This window comes from Anomaloglossus baeobatrachus, chromosome 4 (genome assembly GCF_048569485.1).
Source record: "Anomaloglossus baeobatrachus isolate aAnoBae1 chromosome 4, aAnoBae1.hap1, whole genome shotgun sequence".
NCBI lineage: Eukaryota > Metazoa > Chordata > Amphibia > Anura > Aromobatidae > Anomaloglossus > Anomaloglossus baeobatrachus.
In genome coordinates this window covers 415,661,365-415,684,911 of record NC_134356.1, presented here as the reverse complement: position 1 = coordinate 415,684,911, position 23,547 = coordinate 415,661,365, and the positions used below count along the sequence as shown (strand labels likewise).

Below are 23,547 nucleotides of genomic sequence, written 5' to 3'. Positions count from 1 at the left end.
AAAAAATAGAATTAAGAATTAACAGCATAAGGTGCTATGTGTTGAATATTACATACGGTGTACATGCGCTTGTTGTGGCACCATATATACCCCCTGTGGCGCATCTGAGTGTACCGAGTGATCTATTAGGCATACATGTGTTTGGGGCCATTTATCGCTTGGTATTTTGATTGTGTCATCTAGGAGAGAGCTTTCCATTCTGATGGTGGCAATAACATGCGCATGTGCCATATTGGTCTCTACACACTCCTAGGTTGCCCTCTGTCACAACGTTATGACTATTGTGGCCTGTGCGCATGACCGGGTTCGGCATCATTTGCCTTCCGGAGCACGTCTATTAGTGTTACGTGACTCTCTGAGTCACTGGTCATTTGAGAGGAGATATCACGTGACACGTGACTGCGCTTTCCAGGAAGTCAGTTTCCATATTAATGATTGCTATACCACAGTGCATGCGCCGTACACTGGCCAACATAGTCACATAGGATTGGTTTACTCTGCATCTTTAGTATTCTATGGAGCTATTGGTTGCTCGGTGCATTTAAACGTGTCTCCCACTCCGGTCACGCTCCTTGAGAAAGCTAGTGCGAAACATGTGTCGGAGTGAGGAGTTACGGACCGGAATTACCACCTTGCTATCAGGTAATACTTGTATTGTACTGGTATTATATGCCAGAAATTTTTTCCACCTGAGTGTGTAGACTGCACTGCAGTTCACATGTGCACGGCATCAGATATATACCAGTGACAGCCCAAAAACTGAAAGATCTGGAGATCTGTATGGAGGAGTGGGCCAAAATCCCTGCTGCAGTGTGTGCAAACTTGGTCAAGAAACTAAAGGAAACATCTGACCTCTGTAATTGCAAACAAAGGTTTCTGCACCAATATATTAAGTTCTGTTTCTCTATTGTATCAAATACTTATTTCATACCATAAAATACAAATTAATTATTTAAAAATCATACAATGTGATTTTCTGATTTTTTTTTTTTATTCTGTCTGACACAGCTGAAGTGTACCTATGATAAAAATTACAGACCTCTCTATTCTTTGTAAAACTTGTAAAATCGGCAGTGTATCAAATACTTATTTTCTTTATCGTTCCTATGGGAGACCCAGACAATGGGTGTTTAGCTTCTGCCTCCGGAGGACACACAAAGTACTACACTTAAAAGTGTAGCTCCTCCCTCTGAGCTTATACACCCCCTGGAGAACCAGATCTAGCCAGTTTATTGCTTTGTGTTCAGGAGGCATACATCCACACATGCATTCTCATCTGATTTTTTGATTTTTGGAAAGAGTTTGAAGAAAACCGGGTCCAAGTCTGGACTCCCGGCATGTCCCTTCTCACCCCACTGTGTCGGCGGTGTTGTTAAGGTTGATTCCAAGGCTGGAGCCTTACATGCCGCGCTCCTTCACCATCCCTCCTGGGCTCTGGCTTGAAGTGGGAGCCAGCATGGTTCTCCATGCTTGGCAGGAGACCGGTCTCCATCCGCAGCCCTTCAGGATCCTGCTGGACGGAGCACTCATCCCCAGGGACTTGGAACCCTGTGTCTCAGCAAGCTAAGTACCTGAGACGTTTATATATTGGGGGTCCCTGTACTTTATTGATGTGGGAGAGTGTGCTGATTGTGTTTTGTGACATTTCCGGCGGGTTCTCTGGCTTTCGCCTGAGAACCGCGCCGATGGTGCCTGCGCGCCGGCCGCACCGCTCAAATTTAGGCCCCGGCTTCACCGGAGGCCTAGTTTCGCTTTCACTGCCCTTGCATGTCACTCATGCAGAGGGACAGACTCGGCTCCGCCCGGCGGCCGTTCTGCACAGGGGAGGGACACTCCTTACTGCAGTGTATGTCCCCTCCCCTGTAGGTCTCTATGGCCCTCCAGATCCCGCTCTCAAGCAAGTCCCGCCCCCTCTCTTCGCTCCGGCGGCCATTTTCTCAGCGTTCTCCCTGCGATCAGATCATTGCAGCGCTGGTCTGCAGCATCCCTGCTGAGGTGCTGTGCTTGGGGGTCCGGGCTTCGGGATCTGGAGGGCACACAACACCGCTCCAGCGGTCTGGTAAGCCACAACCGGTCTCCGGTTGTGGACCTCTGATTATACCTCTGGGGTTCATTCTCTGTCAGAGCCCCCACTCCAGCAGCATGTCTCACACGAGGAGCAAGGCTCCAAAGCTGTATTCAGTATGCACTGCATGTAAGCTCCTACTGCCTGAACCGAGCATTTATCCACATTGTGATGCCTGCTCTAACCTGGCGGTGCCTCAGCCTGGAGTCTCACCCCCAGTGGTCTCTCAGGCTGCTCCTGCTCCTGTGGCTGAACCCCCGGCTTGGGTAGAATCCTTTTCTAGGTCTATCTCCCAGTCTTTTGCTGAGTCCATGGGACTTCTGTCCAGGACTTTGCTGAACATGCATCAGTCCCCTTCACAGGGTGCCTCTGCTGCTAGGGGTCTCTCAGGACCGGAGCTCACAGAGGATTCATCATCTGGTCCCAGACCCCGTCCTTCTAAGAAGAGATGCAGGGTTTCCTCTCCTTCCTCGTCCCGCGGCTCTGATTCAGGAGCTGACTCGCAGGATGAGGAGGATGCCTTTACGGGGGCCTCGGAGGTTAACTCCATGTACCCCATTGATCTGTCTGAAGGTGACTCAGATGTTAGTGATTTGATTGCGTAATTCTGTACTGGATCTCAATCCGCCAGTATCAGAGGAACAACCCTCTCTGGCAGAAAAGCACCAGTTTACCTCGCCTAAAAGGGCAAAGAGTGTGTTCTTTAACCACTCCAGTTTTCAGGCCGCTGTGACCAAGCCCAGGGCCTGTCCTGACAAACGCTTCCCAAAGCGTGGTTCTGATGACCGTTTTCCCTTTCCACATGAGGTGGTCAAGGAGTGGGCTCATTCCCCAAAGGTAGATCCCCCGGTGTCTAGACTCTCAGCCCGGACCATTGTATCGGTGGCTGATGGCAGTTCTCTTAAGGATTCCACTGACCGCCAGATTGACCTTCTGGCCAAATCTGTATATGAAGCGGTAGGGGCCTCGTTCTCCCCGACTTTTGCAGCAGTGTGGGCTCTCAAAGCCATCTCTGCTTCTCTAGAGGAGATGCATTCCCTCGCCAGAGAATCTATGCCCGAAATGGTTACCTTAACTTCCCAAGCTTCAGCTTTTTCATCCTATGCCATGTCTGCCATGCTGGAGGCTTCTCACCGCACTGCGGTGGCTTCGGCTAATTCCCTCGCTATCCGCAGGATCTTGTGGCTTCGAGAGTGGAAGGCAGATGCTTCTTCAAAGAAGTACCTTGCTGGACTCCCTTTTGCTGGGTCCCGGCTGTTCGGTGAACAGCTGGATGAAATTATTAAGGAAGCTACTGGCGGGAAGAGTACTTCCATGCCACAAACCAAAACCAGGAAACCTGTCCAGGGCAGGAATCAGTCGAGGTTTCGTTCCTTTCGTTCCTCCAACTGGTCGTCCTCTAAGCCCTCGGCCTCGTCCACTAACTCAGCCAAGGACCAGAAATCCAACTGGCGCCCAAAAGCGCGTCCACAAAAGACCGCAGGAGGTGCTGCCGCCAAGGCAGCCTCCTCGTGACTATCTGTCCGTGCCAGCAACGTCCTTAGTCGGTGGCAGGCTCTCCCACTTTGGCGACGCGTGGTTTCAACATGTCTCCGATCAGTGGGTGCGGGATATCATCTCCCACGGCTACAGGATAGAATTCTCTTCCAGCCCGCCAAACAGATTTTTTCTGTCAACTCCCCTCTGCTCCAAGGCCGCCGCCTTCTCTCAGGCCGTGGCATCCTTGCAGGCCAACGGAGTAATTGTACCGGTTCCCGCCCGGGAACGGTTCAGAGGTTTCTACTCAAATCTCTTCCTAGTCCCCAAAAAGGACGGTTCCTTCCGGCCCATCCTGGATCTGAAGCTTCTCAACAAGCATGTTCAGGTGCGGCATTTTCGCATGGAGTCTCTGCGATCAGTCATTGCCTCAATGACCCAAGGGGATTTCCTGGCATCCATCGACATCAGAGATGCCTATCTGCATGTGCCAATTGCAGTTTCACACCAGCGTTGGCTACGTTTTGCAATCGGAGAGGAACATTTCCAATTCGTGGCTCTCCCCTTCGGGTTGGCCACAGCTCCTCGGGTATTCACCAAGGTCATGGCAGCAGTGATTGCGGTCCTGCACCTACAGGGGTTGGCAGTGATCCCTTACCTGGACGACCTTCTAGTCAAGGCTTCATCCAGCGTAGACTGTCAGCGGTGTGTCTCGCTCACTCTCACCACTCTAGCCCAATTCGGGTGGCTTGTCAATCTTCCCAAATCCACTCTGACTCCGACCCAGAGTCTCCGGTACCTAGGGATGCAGTTCGAGACTCTGCCGGCACTTGTGAAGTTGCCCTTAGTCAAACAGCAGTCTCTCCAGCTAGCGGTGCGCTCTCTGCTGAGGCCCCACCGTTATTCCCTCAGGCGCCTGATGCAGGTGCTGGGTCAGATGGTGGCGTCAATGGAGGCTGTTCCCTTTGCCCAGTTCCATCTGCGTCCCCTGCAGCTGGACATTCTCCGTTGTTGGGTCAAGCGGCCTTCCTCCTTGCACAGGTTAGTGGCTCTGTCGCCACAGACCAGGAGCTCTCTTCAGTGGTGGCTTCGGCCCCTCTCTCTGTCTCCTTTCTGGCCCCGTCCTGGGTGATCCTCACCACGGATGCCAGTCTATCCGGCTGGGGAGCGGTATGTCTCCACCACCGGGCGCAGGGCACTTGGACTCCGTCCGAGTCAGCCCTTTCGATCAATGTGCTGGAAACCAGAGCCGTGCTTCTGGCTCTCCTAGCTTTTCACCACCTGTTGGCGGGCAAACACATCCGAGTCCAGTCAGACAATGCGACAGCGGTTGCCTACATCAATCACCAAGGCGGGACACGCAGCCGCCTGGCGATGTTGGAGGTACAGCGCATCCTTCAATGGGCGGAGGACTCCAAGTCCACCATATCCGCAGTCCACATTCCAGGCGTGGAAAACTGGGAGGCAGATTATCTCAGCCGTCAAACCGTGGACAGTGGCGAGTGGTCCCTGCACCCGGCAGTTTTTCAGTCAATCTGCCGCAAATGGGGCACTCCGGACGTGGACCTAATGGCATCCCGTCACAACAACAAAGTTCCCGTTTACGTGGCTCGCTCCCACGATCCTCAGGCATTCGCCGCGGACGCCCTGGTTCAAGACTGGTCCCAGTTTCGTCTGTCCTACGTGTTTCCCCCTCTAGCTCTCTTGCCCAGAGTCCTGCGCAAGATCAGAATGGAGGGCCGTCGAGTCATCCTCATTGCTCCGGACTGGCCCAGGCGAGCTTGGGACCCAGACCTGCTCCATCTGTCCGTAGAGGTGCCGTGGCATCTTCCGGACCGTCCAGTCCTTCTCTCACAAGGTCCGTTTTTCCGCCTGAATTCTGCGGCTCTCAGATTGACGGCGTGGCTCTTGAGTCCTGGATCTTGACGGCTTCTGGTATCCCTCCTGAAGTCATCTCCACTATGACTCGGGCCCGTAAGTCTTCATCCGCCAAGATCTATCACAGGACTTGGAAAATTTTCCTGTCCTGGTGTCGTTCTTCCGGCCATCCTCCTTGGCCTTTTTCCTTGCCGACCCTTCTGTCCTTTCTACAGTCTGGTCTGCAGCTGGGACTGTCCCTCAACTCTCTCAAGGGACAAGTCTCGGCTCTGTCAGTGCTGTTCCAGCGGCGTATCGCCCGGCTGGCTCAGGTCCGCACCTTCATGCAGGGCGTGTCTCACATCATTCCACCGTACCGGCGGCCCTTGGATCCCTGGGACCTCAATTTGGTTCTCACGGTTTTGCAGAAACCCCCCTTTGAGCCTCTTAGGGAGGTTTCTTTGTTTCGTCTGTCACAGAAAGTGGTCTTTCTAGTGGCCATAACTTCCCTCAGGAGAGTCTCCGATTTGGCTGCGCTCTCTTCGGAGTCACCTTTTTTGGTTTTTCATCAAGACAAGGTGGTTCTCCGTCCCACTCCGGACTTTCTTCCTAAGGTGGTCTCTCCTTTTCACCTTAACCAGGACATTACCCTACCTTCCTTTTGTCCGGCTCCTGTTCATCGCTTTGAAAAAGCGTTGCATACTCTGGATCTGGTGCGTGCTCTCCGGATCTATGTGTCTCGCACCACTGCTCTTAGGCGGTGCACTTCTCTTTTTGTGCTAACCACAGGTCGGCGCAAGGGCCTCTCTGCTTCTAAGCCGACCTTAGCCCGTTGGATTAGGTCGACCATTTCGGATGCCTACCAGTGTTCTCAGGTGCCTCCCCCGCCGGGGATCAAGGCACACTCGACCAGAGCTGTCGGTGCCTCTTGGACTTTCAGGCACCAGGCTACGGCTCAACAAGTCTGTCAGGCTGCCACTTGGACTAGCCTGCATACCTTTTCAAAGCACTACCAAGTGCATGCTCATGCTTCGGCAGATGCGAGCTTGGGCAGACGCATCCTTCAGGCGGCTGTCGCCCATTTGTGAAGTTAGGCTCCGCCTACTTCTTAGTTTTTCTGTTTATTCCCACCCATGGACTGCTTTGAGACGTCCCATTGTCTGGGTCTCCCATAGGAATGATAAAGAAAAAGAGAATTTTGTTTACTTACCGTAAATTCTTTTTCTTATAGTTCCGTATTGGGAGACCCAGCACCCTCCCTGTTGCCTGTTGGCACTTTTCTTGTTCCGCGTGTTATCACCGGCTGTTGTTGTAGACAGAGTCTCCGGTTGTTCCAGTTCTTGCTCTGTTTTTACTTGTGGGTGGCTATTCTCCTTCAGCTTTTGCACTAAACTGGCTAGATCTGGTTCTCCAGGGGGTGTATAAGCTCAGAGGGAGGAGCTACACTTTTAAGTGTAGTACTTTGTGTGTCCTCCGGAGGCAGAAGCTAAACACCCATTGTCTGGGTCTCCCAATACGGAACTATAAGAAAAAGAATTTACGGTAAGTAAACAAAATTCTCTTTTTCCCTGCTGTATATGAGCTGAGTAAATGTGATTGGCTCTCCCATAGCATGTGACTAAAGAAGATTAACAAGCAAAACAGCAGAGATTAACTCTTGCTAGCTTGCCTATGAACTACAGGCCATTTTTGTATGCTAAATATCTCAATTTTTCCTAGATTTCCTTAGCAGTAATACATATCTATTTTCATACATTCATGGTTTTCATGCTTTAGTATTTCAGAGTGCAACTGTCTCTTTTTTTTGTCATTTTATGTCATGTTCAGGTATGTAGCTGTTCACATTACAGTTTTGGGAGTGATATTAGGTATTTTTGTCTAGATTAATGGAGGTCATGCCTTCTGAACGTGCACCTCTCCTCCATTTGGCTCAGGTGATCTTATTCTCTATAGTAGGTTCCTACTTGCCCATACACAGGAGGTTTCTAAACCCAGATAGAGACTTCCGTTCAGAGTAGGTATGCAGTAACCAGATATGCCGTGTTGTGGCTACTGGGTAGATATAAATTTTTTTTGTATGCTAAATATCTAACTTTTTCCTAGATTTCCTTTAGCAGGATATGTGCTTCATTGTTGCTATGTGCTTCATTGTTGCTATGTGCGATGATGGGGGCCCGGTGCCATGTATAATGCAGCCAGCCCCCCATGCTCCATGTATAATGCAGCCAGCCCCCATGCTCCATGTATAATGCAGCCATCCCATGCTCCATATATAATGCAGCCCCCATGCTCCATGTATAATGCAGGCAGCCCCGCATGCTCCATGTATAATGCAGGCAGCCCCCCATGCTCCATGTATAATGCAGGCAGCCCCCCATGCTCCATGTATAATGCAGCCAGCCCCCCATGCGCCATGTATAATGCAGCCAGCCCATGCTCCATGCAGAAAGCAGCCCCCCATCCTCCATGTATAATGCAGGCAGCCCCCCATGTATAATGCAGCCCCCCCATGCTCCATGTATAATGCAGGCAGCCCCCCATGCTCCATGTACAATGCAGGCAGCCCCCATGCTCCATGTATAATGCAGCTAGCCCCCCATGCTCCATGTATAATGCAGGCTGCCCCATGTTCCATGTATAATGCAGCCAGCAGCCCCCCCTTCATGCTCCATGTATAATGCAGCCAGCCCCCCATGGCCCCTGGCCACCGTGTACACACGGATTTTAAAAAAAAAAAAAAAACAACAAAAAACAAACAAGTTCTATAACCTCTCTCCTCGTTCCAGCGCTGCTCCGTCCTCAGCTCTTCTCCGTTACCCTGCTGCTACTGTCATTGGCGTCCTCCAGTCCTGCGCTCTGTGCTCTGAGCACAGCCAACGCACTGGAGTGACGTCACCACGCAGGCATGGGGGGGAGAATGATGGAGCGTGGAGCTGCACTGGCAGCTCCACGCTTCATTGTTGCTATGCGCGATGACGGGGGGAGGGTGGCCTGGTGCCGCCGCTGACACTGTGCAGGGGGGCCCGCGGTGTCAGCGGCGGCACCGGGTCATACAGCGGCCAAGTGGTCTGCGCCAGATCAGCGCAGCTCCTCTCATAGAAAGGAGCTGGCTGCTCATCTGCCGGGCGGCCGCGGGCCCCTAAGCTGCCGGACCCGGTCGTAGTCGCGACCTCTGCGACCACGGTATATACACCCCTGGTTTTCATGCTTTAGCATTTCAGAGTGCAACTGTCTCTTTTTTTTGTTTTAGTACCTGACGTAACCACTGCTGCAACTATCTGTACCATCTGCCGACCCCGTTGCTTCAACTATCCGTACCAGCTGTACCTGCTGAACCTGCTGCTGGGTACCAGCCGAGCTTGCCGCATTAGCTGTCCTGGCTGCATCTGCCATTACAGGGACTGACAGTGTCTGTACCTCTGGCTGCAGCTACCGAGGTACCAAGATCCCCTGACAGCTATCTACCTGTGCAAGGCTATCCCGACTTCCTGTGGTTTAGTGAAATATTGGTAGCCTTTCAGGTACACTCCTCCATGTCAGAGACAGGTGTCTTGATCCAGTGGGTCTACTCCTTGCTCACACCCACGAGCGTTACAGTCCCAGACCAACCAGAGGTGTCCCCAAAGCGGGACACATTCATGACACATTTTTTGAGTAAGTAACATCACAGCGCATCATAAATTAGATGATCCATGGCATCACGCCCAGCTTCATCCATTTTAACCGACCTGGGAGAAACTGTTGTAAAAAAAATGGCAAATGTTGTAAACAATATTTCCAACTCCCACGTCAAACCAAAATTTTGAGACTTTTCAAATGAATTTACACCAGATGTCTGGGGAAATTTCTTTAATGAACCAGATTTGCATCTTTATTGCCATTATTGAGTATAAACGTTTAATAATTAGGATACCTACAATATGAGTTAATATTAAACATTCCAGCTTATGTATACTACAAACGTTTACTGATCTCACTATATGTCAGTATAGTCTTTGCTCATCCGCAAGTGCATACGTGTACATTGTTACATTTCTACACACAATACACTCATTTGCACAATACACTCATTTGTTCCATCAATAGAAAGCCAAGTATTAAGCAATAACCAAGCCTTATATCAGTGAGTTACCTTGAGATAACCCCAGCCATCTGCAGCTTCTCACTGTCAAAAAATGTAGATATAAATTCGTATAAAAACCTGTCCGACTTACAGAAATACCACTTTATCATGAAATTTCTGCTTCTCCTTACTGCCCTAGTGGCAGGTGGGCTCTGCGAAGAGTCATTTAGAGGGTAAGTTTACAATTGTGCTATTTAATAGCAGCAGATGATGTTAGTCTGTCTGTTTTTCTGTTTTGTTTTTTGGGGGTTTTTTTGTAGAATGAATGAGTGGCATTCATTTTATTGCCTCATTTTAGACTAAAGGGGGCCTTAGGCTATGTGCCCACGCTGCGGAAAATGCGCGGATTTTGCCGCGGATTTCTCGCGGAAAAGCCGCGGATTTCCCGAAAATCTGCAGCTCAGGCACTTCCCAGCCATTTCTATGGCATTTTGGAAATGCTGTGCACACGCTGCGGATTTTTCCGCAGCGGATTTGGTGCGGATTTTGATCCGGAAAAATCTGCAACATGTCAATTATTGTTGCGGATTTTGATCCGGATTTTGGCTTTAAAATTGGGAAAAAAAAAATCCGCACCAAATCCGCGGCAAATCTGCGGTAAATCCGCGGCAAATCCGTACCTTTGAAAAGGTGCGGATTCCGGGGGAAAGCTGCGGATTTTGATGCAGAAAAATCCGCAGCTACATTCTCCCGTGGATACATAGCCTTACACGCTACGATATCGTTAATGTTTTATCGTCGGGGTCACGTCGTTAGTGACGCACATCCGGCATCATTAACGGTATCGCAGCGTGTAACACTTACCAGCGACCTTAAACGTCCTCCAAAGTGGTGAAAATTGTTCACCATGGAGAGGTCGTCCTAAAACCAAAAATTGTTAATGGTTGTTTATAGATGTTGTTCCTCGTTCCTGCGGCAGCAGACATCGCTGTGTGTGACACCGCAGGAGCGAGGAACCTCACCTTACCTGCATCCCGCCCGCAATGAGGAAGGAAGGAGGTGGGCAGGATGTTCGTCCCGCTCATCTCCGCCCCTCCGCTTTGATTGGCCGGCTGCTTAGTGACGTCGCGGTGACGCCGAACGCACTTCCCCCTTGAGGGAGGGATAGTTTGGCAGTCACAGCGACGACGACGATCAGGTAAGTGCGTGTGACGCTGCCGTAGCGATAATGTTCGCTGCGGCAGCGTTCACACGATATCGCATGCACGACGGGGGCTGGTTCTTTTGCGTCCGATATCGCTAGCAATTGCTAGAAATGTCGTAGCGTGTAAAGCCCGCTTAAGTCTGATCCACAAAAGCTGATCAGAATAGGACATATACTGAGTTTAACAAAAGAGACACACAACAGATGTGTTACTATTTCTATTAAACTCTATGGGTCTGAGTGCTGCCCATAGAAGTCTGCTATAGTCTATGGAGCTATGGAGACATGTCCATGTTTGATATGAGTTTCAGATTAAAATTACTCTTCAGAGTCTATACTCCTGTGAAAAACCATCTGATGGTCTTCACACTTAAGACAGACTCCAGTCCAGTGTTTAAACTCATTGTGGGATAAAAAAAAAAATTCTATATCACTGGATAATGGATCTGCAGCCTAAAAAACGGGATTTGTCTCTTAGCACAATCTGTGTGCTGTCCGTGAGAAACATTGTAATGGATAGCAGAAATTTGAAAATCACTGATGAAATACTGATAGCAAAAACCGAAACACTGATCAAACACTGATGAAAATGAGATCCAAAACACTGATGAACAACGATCCATGTTTTTACGTATGGCAAAAATCACAGATCTCTGAATGAGGCCTAAAGGGGGCTTTACACGCTACGATATCGTTAATGTTTTGTCGTTGGGGTTAAGTTGTTAGTGACGCACATCCGGCGTCATTAACGATATCGCAGCGTGTGACACTGACCAGCGACCTTAAGCGACCTCAAAAATGGTGAAAATCGTTCACCATGGAGAGGTCGTCCCAAACTCAAAAATCGGTAAGGGTTGTTTATCCAGGTGGTTCATCGCTCATGCGGCAGCACACATCGCTATGTGTGACACCGCAGGAGCGAGGAACGTCTCCTTACCTGCCGCCGGCCACAATGCGGAAGGAAGGAGGTGGGCGGGATGTTACGTCCCGCTCATCTCCGCCCCTCCGCTTTGATTGGCCGGCCGCTTAGTGACGTTGCGGTGACGTCGCTGTGATGCCGAACGTCCCTCCCCCTTGAAAGAGGGATTGTTCGGCAGTCACAGCGACGACGCCGACCAGGTAATTATGTGTGACGCTGCCGTAGCGATAATGTTCGCTACGGCAGCGATCACAAACAATCGCATGCGCAACGGGGGCGGGTACTTACACGCTCGCTATCGCTACAAATTGCTAGCGATATCGCTACCGTGTAAAGCCCCCTTAAGTATAATACGATTTCATTAAACAATCAGTGGTAGTTCTATTCTGAAAAGATATATAAACTCTAGTTGTCTTTTTCAGAGAGCAGGTGCTCAGGATCAAAGCAAGCAATGGTGACCAAATACTTAAGTTGCAAGAGTTGCAATCACTGCGTCACCTCCAGGTATGGTTACTTGACATTAACATGCACGCTTTTAGTATATATTATATATAAATTCAGTAATTCCCAGTGCTCATGTTATTATAGTTTAGGTAAATCAGATTAGATATAATTTGTAATATTGTACTTTCAATGTGAGTAATTTATATAATACAGAACAATTCATATTATATTTCATTCATTGCAGCTTGATTTTTGGACTGAGCCTTCCAACCCAGAAATAGCAGTCGATGTTCGTGTTCCCTTTGAGAGTCTTCAGTCAGTGAAGCTTTATCTGGAATCCAACAACCTTGATTACTCCACAATGATTGAAGACCTACAGGTACATTATTTATAGTCAATATGTAATGGAAACTTGCATGTAATCACCATCTGTCTTAAATATATATTGGACTAATGTTTTTATAGTAAACTACTTCCGGACTGACCATTGACTTTAAAGGTCTTCACAGTCCCTGTCTTACTCAGCAGTGACGTTCTAAAATGTCATTGTGTAGGAGCGCAGCTACATGTGATTGTATAGACAAATCGAGTCCCTGTAGAAAAGGCACTTAAGCCGGCATTGAAGTCCTATGCAGATCAAAGTATTGTAGTGCGCCTGCGCGGGACCTCAATGCCGGCTAGTGTGCATGACATAGGACGCGTCATGCACCCATGCTTCAGAAGAAGGACAAAGATGGGCGAAAGAGAAGGTGCCGGAACCGGAGAATGAACACACCCATCCGACCAGTCTGCAACGCACTGCCAGTTAGGTGAGTATTATAAAGTGTTTTTTACGTTCTACAGTGCGACCTGGGCTCTTATAAACAGCATGTTAGAATGCTGTATATAAGAGCCCACTGGTGGTGGCCGCAGCTTATAGTTGCCAAATCTGGTGATAGGTTCCCTTTAAGGTGCAATATATATATTTACATATACATGCATACATATAATTATTATAATTATTTACATATAATATATTTATTACATTCCGCAGCGTTTTGAGCTTCAGCGTTTTAATGTAAAATTGCATGCGTTTTGATTTCCAGGCAATGTCTATGGAAAATAGGGCTTTCTTGTGTGCACGATGCTTTTAAAAATGCAGCGTTTTTGGTGTCAAAAATTTGTCAAAATCTCTGTGTTTGAAGAAGCAGCATGTTAATTGTTTTTGCCATTTTGGCAGCGTTTTGCTAACATTGAAGTCAATGAGAATTATCAAAACGCATCCTAAAAGAAATTTCCAGCGTTTTACATGCTTTTCTGATGCTAAACGCATGCTTTTTTGTCAAAATCAAAGCATGCGTTTTTGCCATTATAGTGAGGTCAAGAGGTTTCCATTTGCCCTCACATCCATTCCGACTATAAAAAATGAGTCAAACAATACTTTTACTTTATTTTGAACATAATTATTAAATCTCATTAATCATTTTCGGTAAATTATCATTATAGTGTTTGATTTAAAGGTTATTATTTTTTTATTTTTTTTTACTACTGTTTGAATGTTCAAACTTTATTTAGTTGTGTATTTGTATTGAAAACGCATCTCAATTTAAGCAATGAAAATGCATGTAAAACGCGATCAAAACGCTATAAAAACGCTTGCGTATTTCCTGCGTTTATGTGGTCAAAACCAAATTTGACAATGACAAATTCTGCCAGAGGATGCGTTTGTCTGCAAGGTACTGAATGCAACGTGCGCACATGGCCTAAGTCATGTTTCATTGCAATCACGTCAGTCTCTATTAACATTCAGACACCTCTGATTTCAGCAAACTACCACACAAATAACTGTAGTTACACTGTCCACAGGGATTGCTCAGCATGACATTTATATTTCTTTAACTCTCCAGACCGCCATATGGGGGAATCTAGCATCATGCGACCACATACAACCTTAGAGACAACATAATACTACTTATTGCCATCATAATTTAATTTGGATTTTAAAAGGTTCATAAATTAGCACTATTCAAGTGTGTATACATTTTTATTAGGATGTCTTAGAATCCAAGCACAATAATGCAAATGCAAAGCTTGTATGATGCTTAAAAGAGAACTTGACATTTAAAAAACTACTATAAACCTGCAGAAATTGGGTTAATCTGCATATTAATAGTGTTTGTACCTGCACATTGAACCTTGTTGGCAGGAGGAAATTAACTTTAATCCTCCCGGCAGCGCTTGGGTTTCAGTCACGGTGGCGTCGCCGGCACGGGTTCAGTCACCGCTCTGTGTATGCAGAACCTTGTCTGTAGCCGTGCCCCCCCGCAAAGACTGACAGCTGCTCAGCATTCAAACCAGCTGCCAGGCAGTGCAGGCAGCACGTGGCTACAGCCACCGCTCTCCATATATAGAGCTGTGACTGAACCCGCGCCGGCAATGCCACCGTGACTGAAACCAGAACGCTGCTGAGAGGATTAAAGTTAATTTCCTTCCACCAGCTGAGGTTAATGTGCAGTGTCTGGGCAGATTTCAAACGCTACTAACCTGCAGAGTAACCCCAAATCTGCTTGATAATAGCGTTTTTTCACGTGACAGTTTCTCTTTAAGTGTTTAATAGTTTGATTGTGGATAGACAGATAATATTCCTACGTTTCAACCAAGGTTTTTCTTAAGGAATCTGTAGAGAAAACCGGAAAGGACAATCCAAGAAGATTGGCAAATATAAGTCACTGGGTAACAGTGGTTTTCTATATACAGTAGATTCCTTGAGAAATACCTTTTGGTTGAAACATTGGAATATTATCTGCCTATTCACCACTGAACTAATCAAGAATCATACGAGCTTCTCATTTGAATTATGGCGCTGGGAATCTCAGACTATGTATACACAGGCTGATGCCTTCTCCATTGCACATACTTATTGTCTGAGTGCTTGCCTCACTTTATAGAGACATTTTTTGGGGGACACCCTGTATATTTCATGTTTGGTGGGCTCATTTAATCAGAATGAGACATCTACATAACTTTCTCAGTAGTCTGCTTGTCCTCTGCATGAAAAGTCTTTTCATTGCTAATGTGATGAGGGGGATGGGATGGGTATACTCCATTGATAAAAGTCATTATATGTCACTAAAACATGATAATATACAGTATGTATTCCATTGCTATAGAGTGTATTCATTCCTTTTAACCATATGTTTTAGGAGGTGATTAATGCAGAGAAACAGGAGATGGAAATCAATATGAAGAAGGAACGCAGCTCTGGGGCTTTCAATTATGGGGCTTACCATACATTGGACAATGTAAGCAAGAAATGTATTTATGGTCAGACATAGACTAAATGTCTATGATTTTCTGCAATGTATTATACTATATATAACTTGTGAAAATAAGATACTATGTGCTTCATCGTATTAGCATAGTATTGTTTTGTTTGTGAGACTTATAGAATATTTCTTCTCTGTTAGCTATACCACGCCATTGATGCCATTGTTCTGGACTACAAATCAATAGTCAGCAAACAGCAGATTGGACTATCATATGAGGGACGTCCTCTCTATGTCCTTAAGGTAAAAGTCTCGAAAAGATTTCAAAATGTCTGTTCAGATGCTACAATATGTACTTGTGAATGGGGTTGTCCTACTAGGAGAAGCCCTACAAAATAACTGTCCAAAATCTGAGATTCAACCCTAGCGATGAAGGAATACTACATAGTGATCTAAATACATTTGTTGTAACGAAACTGCTTTAAATACATTACAGTTCAGCACTGGTGCTAATCGTCCGGGCATATGGATTGATGCAGGCATTCACTCCCGTGAATGGGTCACCCAAGCAACTGCTCTGTGGACTGCACACAAGGTAACTGTAAACAACATCTAGACCAGGGGTCCTTCACTTGTGGCTTGGGAGCCTATAATATGTGGTTTACAGCTGTCTGACAGCTTGGTGCATTAGCACCAGGTCTAGCAAAAAGCTATGAGGAACAGGCCTACAGATAGTGACTTTTTGAGTAGCCCTGCACAGAAGTGCAGATCTGGATGCTCATATACTGCACTAGAGAAATAATGTAAGTAGTCATGGACAGTCCAGCTCTTCTTGGTGATCAGGAGAATTTGGCTCTGCTCATCAAAAAGAACTGACTCTTTCGGATCCCAAACACCGTCATTTTACCCACAGTGAAAGCCATTCAGATACTGCACATGGCTTTCTCTGAGATGGTGGCTCCCATCATTTGGTCACTAAGTACTAAGCTGGAGATAGGATGATAAAGGAAGATAGATGAGGTGGTTGAAGTTCGATGCAGGAGTATGGTGGGATGCTTGATACGAGAATACCTAATAGGGGTAAGGTGGGAACCCCTGAATGTTAGTATACTTCTTTGGTATGATTACTAAGGAGAAACTTTAGCTAAGATTATAACGATAAGACTCTTGGTTTTACTACTTTGGGGGCCTTTGGATGTGGTTCCTGACCTTATTTCAAAGCTGAATGTGACTCTCAAAATAAGAAATGTTGGGGACCTCTAAACAGTTTGAGCACTCTGAGTGAATCAGTATCTGATTAAATTTTGTGTTTAACCTACTAAAATTAAAGGACCTACATCCACATTAAGATAAAGTCTAATGTGTATAGGGGCCTGCAGACTTTCCCTCAACAGACGATGTAAGGGAAGAGAAGGATTCAGTCTACTAAATTACAAAAGATGATCATATTGTTCTTCAAGAAAAAAATTCCAACTAAAGGAAGGAAAAATTATGAGGAATGCACTATGTAAAAATGTTTAAATCCTTTATTGAAGACTAGTTAAAAGCAGCTAGATCTGCTTGTGGTTGCCAACTGACGCGTTTCCGGCGCATCATGCTCTCTTAATCATAGATACGGATCTATATAATCTACGTTAATCATATTTATGATTAAGGGCGCGTGAGGCGCTAGAACTGTGTCAGAGATGGCTACTACAAGCTGAGCTAGCTGCTTTTAAATAGACTTCAATAAAGGATTTATAATTTTTTTATTCAGTGGATCTCTCATAACTTTTTCTTCTTCGGTTGGAACTTTCTTCTTGTCTACTTTACTGCAGGGGTACAGTTTCTATGAGGCCCACATCCACTATCGGAGTTTTTCAGCATTGCGGTGATTCTCATTTCTTTTTCTGTTTTTCCATATTGTTCTTCCTGGAGATAAGTCCCTACCAGAGCAGTCTGACTCTTTCATAGAGAACTCAGGAGTGCTCAGCTGAGCGATCCTTTGCATGGGTTAGTTGGGAGAGATAGAGACCGACCAGTAGATTTTTCAGCTAGAAGTATGGGATCTTTAGTCTACTATGGCTAGAAAATCTCTTTATGAACTCATGAGAATCAAGACAGTGACAAGACAATTAAGTACTAATTCCAATAATATGAGGTACTTGAAAGAAAATGATGTTAACATTTGCTCACAATATGGAAAACATTTCTACAATATAACTATTTACATATCACAGAAATCATAAAGGTATGAAAACTGCCACAAAATAAATAAATCACTAAAACCTTATTTATATACTCATTGTTACAGTAAATATATAAGTATTTGATACCTGCATATGTCTGTTTTATAAAGTTGATATCCATGGTGTGCGCAATGACCTCTCAGCACAGGACATAACAGGGCTGAAGAGAAGAAATGTAAATCATATAAGGTCTTATCTACATTTATCAGCTTGGATTGAAATCAGTAGGCAAAACACAGCAGTGACCAGAACATATGAATATTTATTGTTACAGATGGACGGTTGCCATATTTTATTATAATCAGTTATAAACAACAATATTATATTTTTACACTTAAAAAACCCTCTTTCCAAATGTTTAATAAAATCTTAAAATAAATGATATACTTTCACAAAATGGACTATAGAGTAGTAAGATCTTGTATACGTTTATGTTAACCTTTCACTTTCTGTTTAAAGCTTGCTCACGACTATGGAAGGGATTCATCTGTAACCTCCCTGCTAAATACCCATGATATATTTCTCTTGGTTGTCACAAATCCTGATGGTTATGTCTACTCCCACACAAACGTGAGTATAATAGGTAGAACATTGCTATTCTAGGTATTAATATTACTACTATCAATTATTATCAATAATAATAATAATGATAATAATATTAATGTTTATATAGCGACACCATATTCGGCAGCACATTACAATTAAGCGAGGATATGTACAGATAAAAATAAAACAAAGTAGTACATAGTTCAAAAGCTACAGGAGGAATGGGGGCCCTGTTCACAAGCTTACAATCTACGGGGGAATAGGGGGACACAATAGGTAAAACATGCTTGTAGTGTCTGGTCCAGCCAGATGTAGGATGTTGGAAATGTGGTGTATAATGGTTTGTTCATAGACTCCCGACGTTTTTTACTTTTCAGCTCCTGCCCCGTGGTGCCATTTTGTGCGTGTTACTTGTGACAGCCGGTGGTCAGAAGTTATAATAATATAATATTTATATAGCGCTATTAATTCCGCATACATACATTGGCAACACTGTCCCCATTGGGGCTCACAATCTAAATTCGCTATCAGTATGTTTTTTGAGTGTGGGAGGAAACCGGAGAACACAGAGGAAACCCAGGCAAATACTGGGAGCACATACAAACTCCTTGCAGATGTTGTCCTTGGTGGGATTTGAACCCAGGACCCCAGTGCTTCAAGACTGCAGTGCTAACCACTGAGCTACCGTGCCACTTGTTACGCCACAAGTGCTCAATGCAACTCTATGAGTGCCAGAACGAGACTCTCATAGATTTGTATTGAGTTGTAAGCTTGGGCACACTGCATGAAACACTGGAGCTGTCTGCAGGTTACTAATCACCAGAGACCAAGAAAAGCGCCTCTGGAAACAAATAAAGACAGTGGGAGTATAAGACAGGGGGCTAGAGACTTAAGGGGGCTTTACACGCTGTGATATCGCTAAGAATTTATCGTCAGGGTCACGGTGTTTGTGACGCACATCTGGCGTCGTTAGAGACATCGCAGCGTGTAACAAGTACGAGCGACCTTAAACGATCGCAAAAGAGACAAAAATCGTTGGTTTTGGAGAGGTCGTCCAATCACCAAAAATCGTTGTCTCATACGTAGCGATGTTGTTCGTCGTTCCTGCGGCAGCACATATCGCTATGCGTGACACCGCAGGAGCAACGAACATCTCCTTACCTGCCTCCACCGGCAATGCGGAAGGAAGGAGGTGGGCGGGATGTTACGTCCCGCTCATCTCCGCCCCTCCGCTTCTATTGGCCCGCCGCTTAGTGACGTCGCGGTGACGTTGCTGTGAAGCCGTACGCACCTTCCCCTTGAAAGAGGGATTGTTTGGCTGTCACAGCGACGTCGCTGCACAGGTATGTGCGTGACGCTGCCATAGCGATAATGTTCGCTACGGCAGCGATCACCACATATCGCTCGTACGACGTGGGCGGGTGCTATCGCGCTCGACATCGCCAGCAGTTGCTAGCGATGTCGCAGTGTGTAAAGCACCCTTTACATTTAAAGCACCACTCCAGCGGTGAAATTAAAAAAATGCTGGAGTGGTGCTTTAAAGGGAACCTGCCACTCGATTCATACTGCCTGAACTGGGAGCAGCATGAATCAGAGCGTGGCTGCTTATTACAGCCAGAATATCTTACTCGGAAATGCTGTGGCGTTTAAGGGAAATTTATTAAAGTGGACTACAGGCAGAGATATGACTAGCCCTGGCTGGCTTCTCCTCACCCCATTCTAGTTAATTGACAAGTCTCACCCACGTATGTACATAAGAAAACTTCTGTCAATCATGTGAAGCCAGCCAGGAAGAAGCCGGTCGGGAGCCACACTGGACAGATCTCACCCTATAAAACTCGGCTGGATTTTCAAGCTTTGTTTTCCAAAAACATTGCAGGATTTCAAAGTAAAGCATACCTGGCAGCAATCATGATGTAGAACCCCTTTGTCTTCGTTGTTGGTAGAGGTGCCACCTATACTACAAATGTTTTGATTGTAGAACAATCCATTTAATTAAAATCACAGTGAAATATTTACTATATCTCTAGTTAAGCTCTGCTTTATTTGTGACAATAATGCCAATGCCCATACTATAACACAAGAATGCCACAAACACAGTAGGCTTTTATTATACAAATTGTAAGATACATATTTTTTTGCTCAGTTTATGATGTAATACACTGATATCACCAAAGTATTTAAAATGTTAACATACAATGACATCTAAATGTCATTTTTTGTGCTTTCAGAACCGTATGTGGCGTAAAACTCGCTCCGTTACCAGTGGTAGCCGATGTGTTGGTGTAGACCCCAACAGAAACTGGAATGCTGGCTTTGGGGGTAACTAAGCCTTCACATGTAATTATACAGAAGGATTTAAATTATATATGTGTAACTCTTAAATTCTCTGCAGGTCCAGGAGCAAGCTCGGATCCCTGCTCCGACTCGTACTTTGGACCGAGGGCAGAGTCTGAGGCAGAAGTAAAATCAATTGCTAACTTTATTAGGGGGCACGGAAAAATCAAAGGTTTCATAAGCATCCACAGCTACTCCCAGCTTCTGCTTTTCCCTTATGGATATACGTGTAGCAACCCGGCTCACTTTACGGAACTTGTAAGTCAGATGGAAACATATTTTCTACATATTACTATGCCCAAGAACAAGATTTGAAATATAATATACATGATGATTAATCCAAATGAAACATCTCTTGTGTTTCTCTAGAACAATGTTGGTAAAAGTGCAGCCAGTGCGTTGAGCTCTTTGTATGGCACCCAGTACAAAGTTGGAACAATCTGCTCCACTATTTGTAAGTATACATGTATACATCACTGTTGCTATAAATCTAATATAATACATGTCCACAATCTGTATCACAGGAATACCATTAACTGGCATTAAATGAATATTGAAATCCACATTAATATACATTGCACACCATTAGGACAACCACATTCTATCTGCCCTATTAAGGAATAGGAAGACTGTAAAAAGGTCAAAGCAGAACTGTTTTCTATTAAGTCTAAAGGGAAAGCTATTCTCCTTGCAGAGACTTGACATACCATTCCAGCATGCCATGCCAATGGTGAGGAGACTTTAAGCCGCAATGCTTCTCTGGGATATATACACCCAGATAAGATCTCATACTTTGCACTGATGAGGGACAACTATTCCGAAACACCATGTCTGCAAATTGAGGTTCTGAACTGACATAAATCCTAAGTCATTTGATAAGGCTCATTAAAAGGTCACATTTGACTTTTAGGATTGCTACCTCCAATAGGAAGCACTAGAGTTTATCTACTTCCTCACTGAAGAGACAGTTTGCCTATAGCAAAGTGGAACACCTTGGAAAGACTCTTGGGTAGATAATGTTTAGTGCTTTAGCACTCCTGCAATCAGATTGCTTCCTTATGATTCTCTAGTTGATTGTACTTTCCTTTTGTGCTACTGTCATAGCCTCCAAGACTAGTTGTCAGTTGAATAATACTACCTCTTTTTATCCACTATTTATCCTATGTTTAGAAGACTTTGTATTTAGTAGCAAACCTAATTACCCAGTGGACAACCCTGAAGAACCGATGGTTTATCAACCATTCCTGGTGATAAAGAAGAACTCTCTAGAGATCCATTATTTTACTATTTATCCTTGGTGATCCAGGTGGTGCCACCCCTGGTAGTCTAGTGGTGCACTTTTATTTTAGACCCTGAGATCTAGTGGCTTAGTTTGTTTTTCTCTTTAATATTTGAGTTTTCTATGGTGCATTGTTCAGCTCTGATGATTTTTTATTTTAGAGAAAATCTAGTAATTTACCTTCTGGTTCCTTGACTATCCTATTTACAGTTTTCTGCTACTTATTGTATACTATCACACTAGAAAAGTAACATCTTTGAGAATGAGAATTTTTGGCTTATTGTTAATTTATTATATATTAGCATTATTATTTATTATGTATCAATTAATAGGGTTGTCCACTAAATGGCAACTCTTTGAACAATAGATGAAGTGCCATACCCAGGAGCGATGACTAAGTAGTGTATGGATATGGTCTGTTCTAGCTCTGTACACAGTTTACATATGTCCGTGACTGGTTTCTGGCCCCACCGTTCTGAAATCGATGACCTATCCTAACGACCCGTTTACATAACTTTTTTCTTTCTGTAGATCAAGCTAGTGGTGGAAGCATTGACTGGACCTATGACATTGGAATCAAATATTCATTTGCCTTTGAGTTGAGGGACACAGGACGCTATGGTTTTCTGCTTCCAGCTAATCAAATCCTTCCCACAGCACAGGAGACCTGGCTGGGGCTGCAAAAGATACTGGAACACATACGAGACAACCCTTATTAAACATGATCTAATTGTCCAAAACCAGAGTCTATATAAATTGTCCATTTATGCTTCTCAAGTTTAAAGAAAATGTTTTAACATTTTTATTTTTTATTGTAGTTATTTCTCTAAAAATTCCATGTACCAACACTATCACTGTGCATTCAGAAATAAAGATAGTATTGCAGAGTATAAATCATATTGCAGAGTATATATCATCATAAAATAGTGTCTTGTACAAGTGTATAATATAATGTAACAGTGTCTTCACAAACATAAAGCTCATACGGTAGCTCTAGATTTTTAGTGTTCTATCAACTAGATGTTGACTGTATGGTGGGAAGCTTGTGCGCAATTACATTTACTATTTGGGAGAATTACCTTGGCTTGCTGAAATCTAAGAATAAAGTAATATATCGGTACCTATATGAATCGTAATAATAATTTATTAAATTGTTATATAAGTCAAATACTACTGATTAAACAAAAAGGGATATATTCCTATAGATACAGCACTAAAATACTGTTATTAAGTTAAAGACGTTCGCCACTATCTTATTAATGTGGGTGCAACATTCACGACCCCACGAATCAGCTGTTACTGGTGGCGTATGATAGTTCTCGGATACTGTCGTAACTCAACAGCTCCGTAATTTCTATAGTGCCAAGGCCGATACTGCAGATCCACTCCCTAGTCAGGTGAATAGGGGATAGATCTGCAGTACTCGGCCATGGACACTCCAGTTTTGAGCGAGCTGCTGTGTTCTCACTCTGGTAACAGCTGATCAGCAGGGGTGCTGGGTTATGCACTCCCACAATCAGATATTGATAATCTACTCTTTGATATCATGATCAAGCAAGAATATACCGGCAGCCGAAGAAAAAAATATTATGTTAAAACATTACATTGATTAGAATCTTTTAAAATCAGAGAAAATACATGAATAAATAGAAGAGACAAAATATTTCATGGCTCCACTCTAGGGCTTGATCCGGTGACCTCTGATTGTGTGGTTGGTTTCCCTCTGCATTGGATCACACAATGTTTTCTATTTGTCCAACTGTTGTTAGTTCTCTTGTCTTTCTTTTGCCTTCCCTTTCTGTTTTATTTTCATTCAGGTGTGTTCACTTCCTTGTTTTGTTTGCCCTATCCCATCTTGAGAAGGACCATTAATACTTGTTATGC

At 44.8% G+C, this 23,547-nt stretch overlaps 1 protein-coding gene across 1 annotated transcript; it reads left to right on the top strand.

Moving 5' to 3' along the window:
• Positions 1–8,803: 8,803 nt before the first annotated feature.
• On the top strand, positions 8,804–22,598 carry CPA2 (carboxypeptidase A2; the record flags this gene model as incomplete). Its single annotated transcript, XM_075343525.1, has 11 exons — positions 8,804–8,835; positions 12,007–12,088; positions 12,273–12,407; positions 15,211–15,309; positions 15,475–15,576; positions 15,770–15,868; positions 17,961–18,071; positions 20,279–20,369; positions 20,443–20,642; positions 20,754–20,838; positions 22,195–22,598. Coding segments are annotated over 11 exons (1,224 nt in total), but the record flags the coding sequence as incomplete, so codon positions are not given.
• Positions 22,599–23,547: the final 949 nt, after the last annotated feature.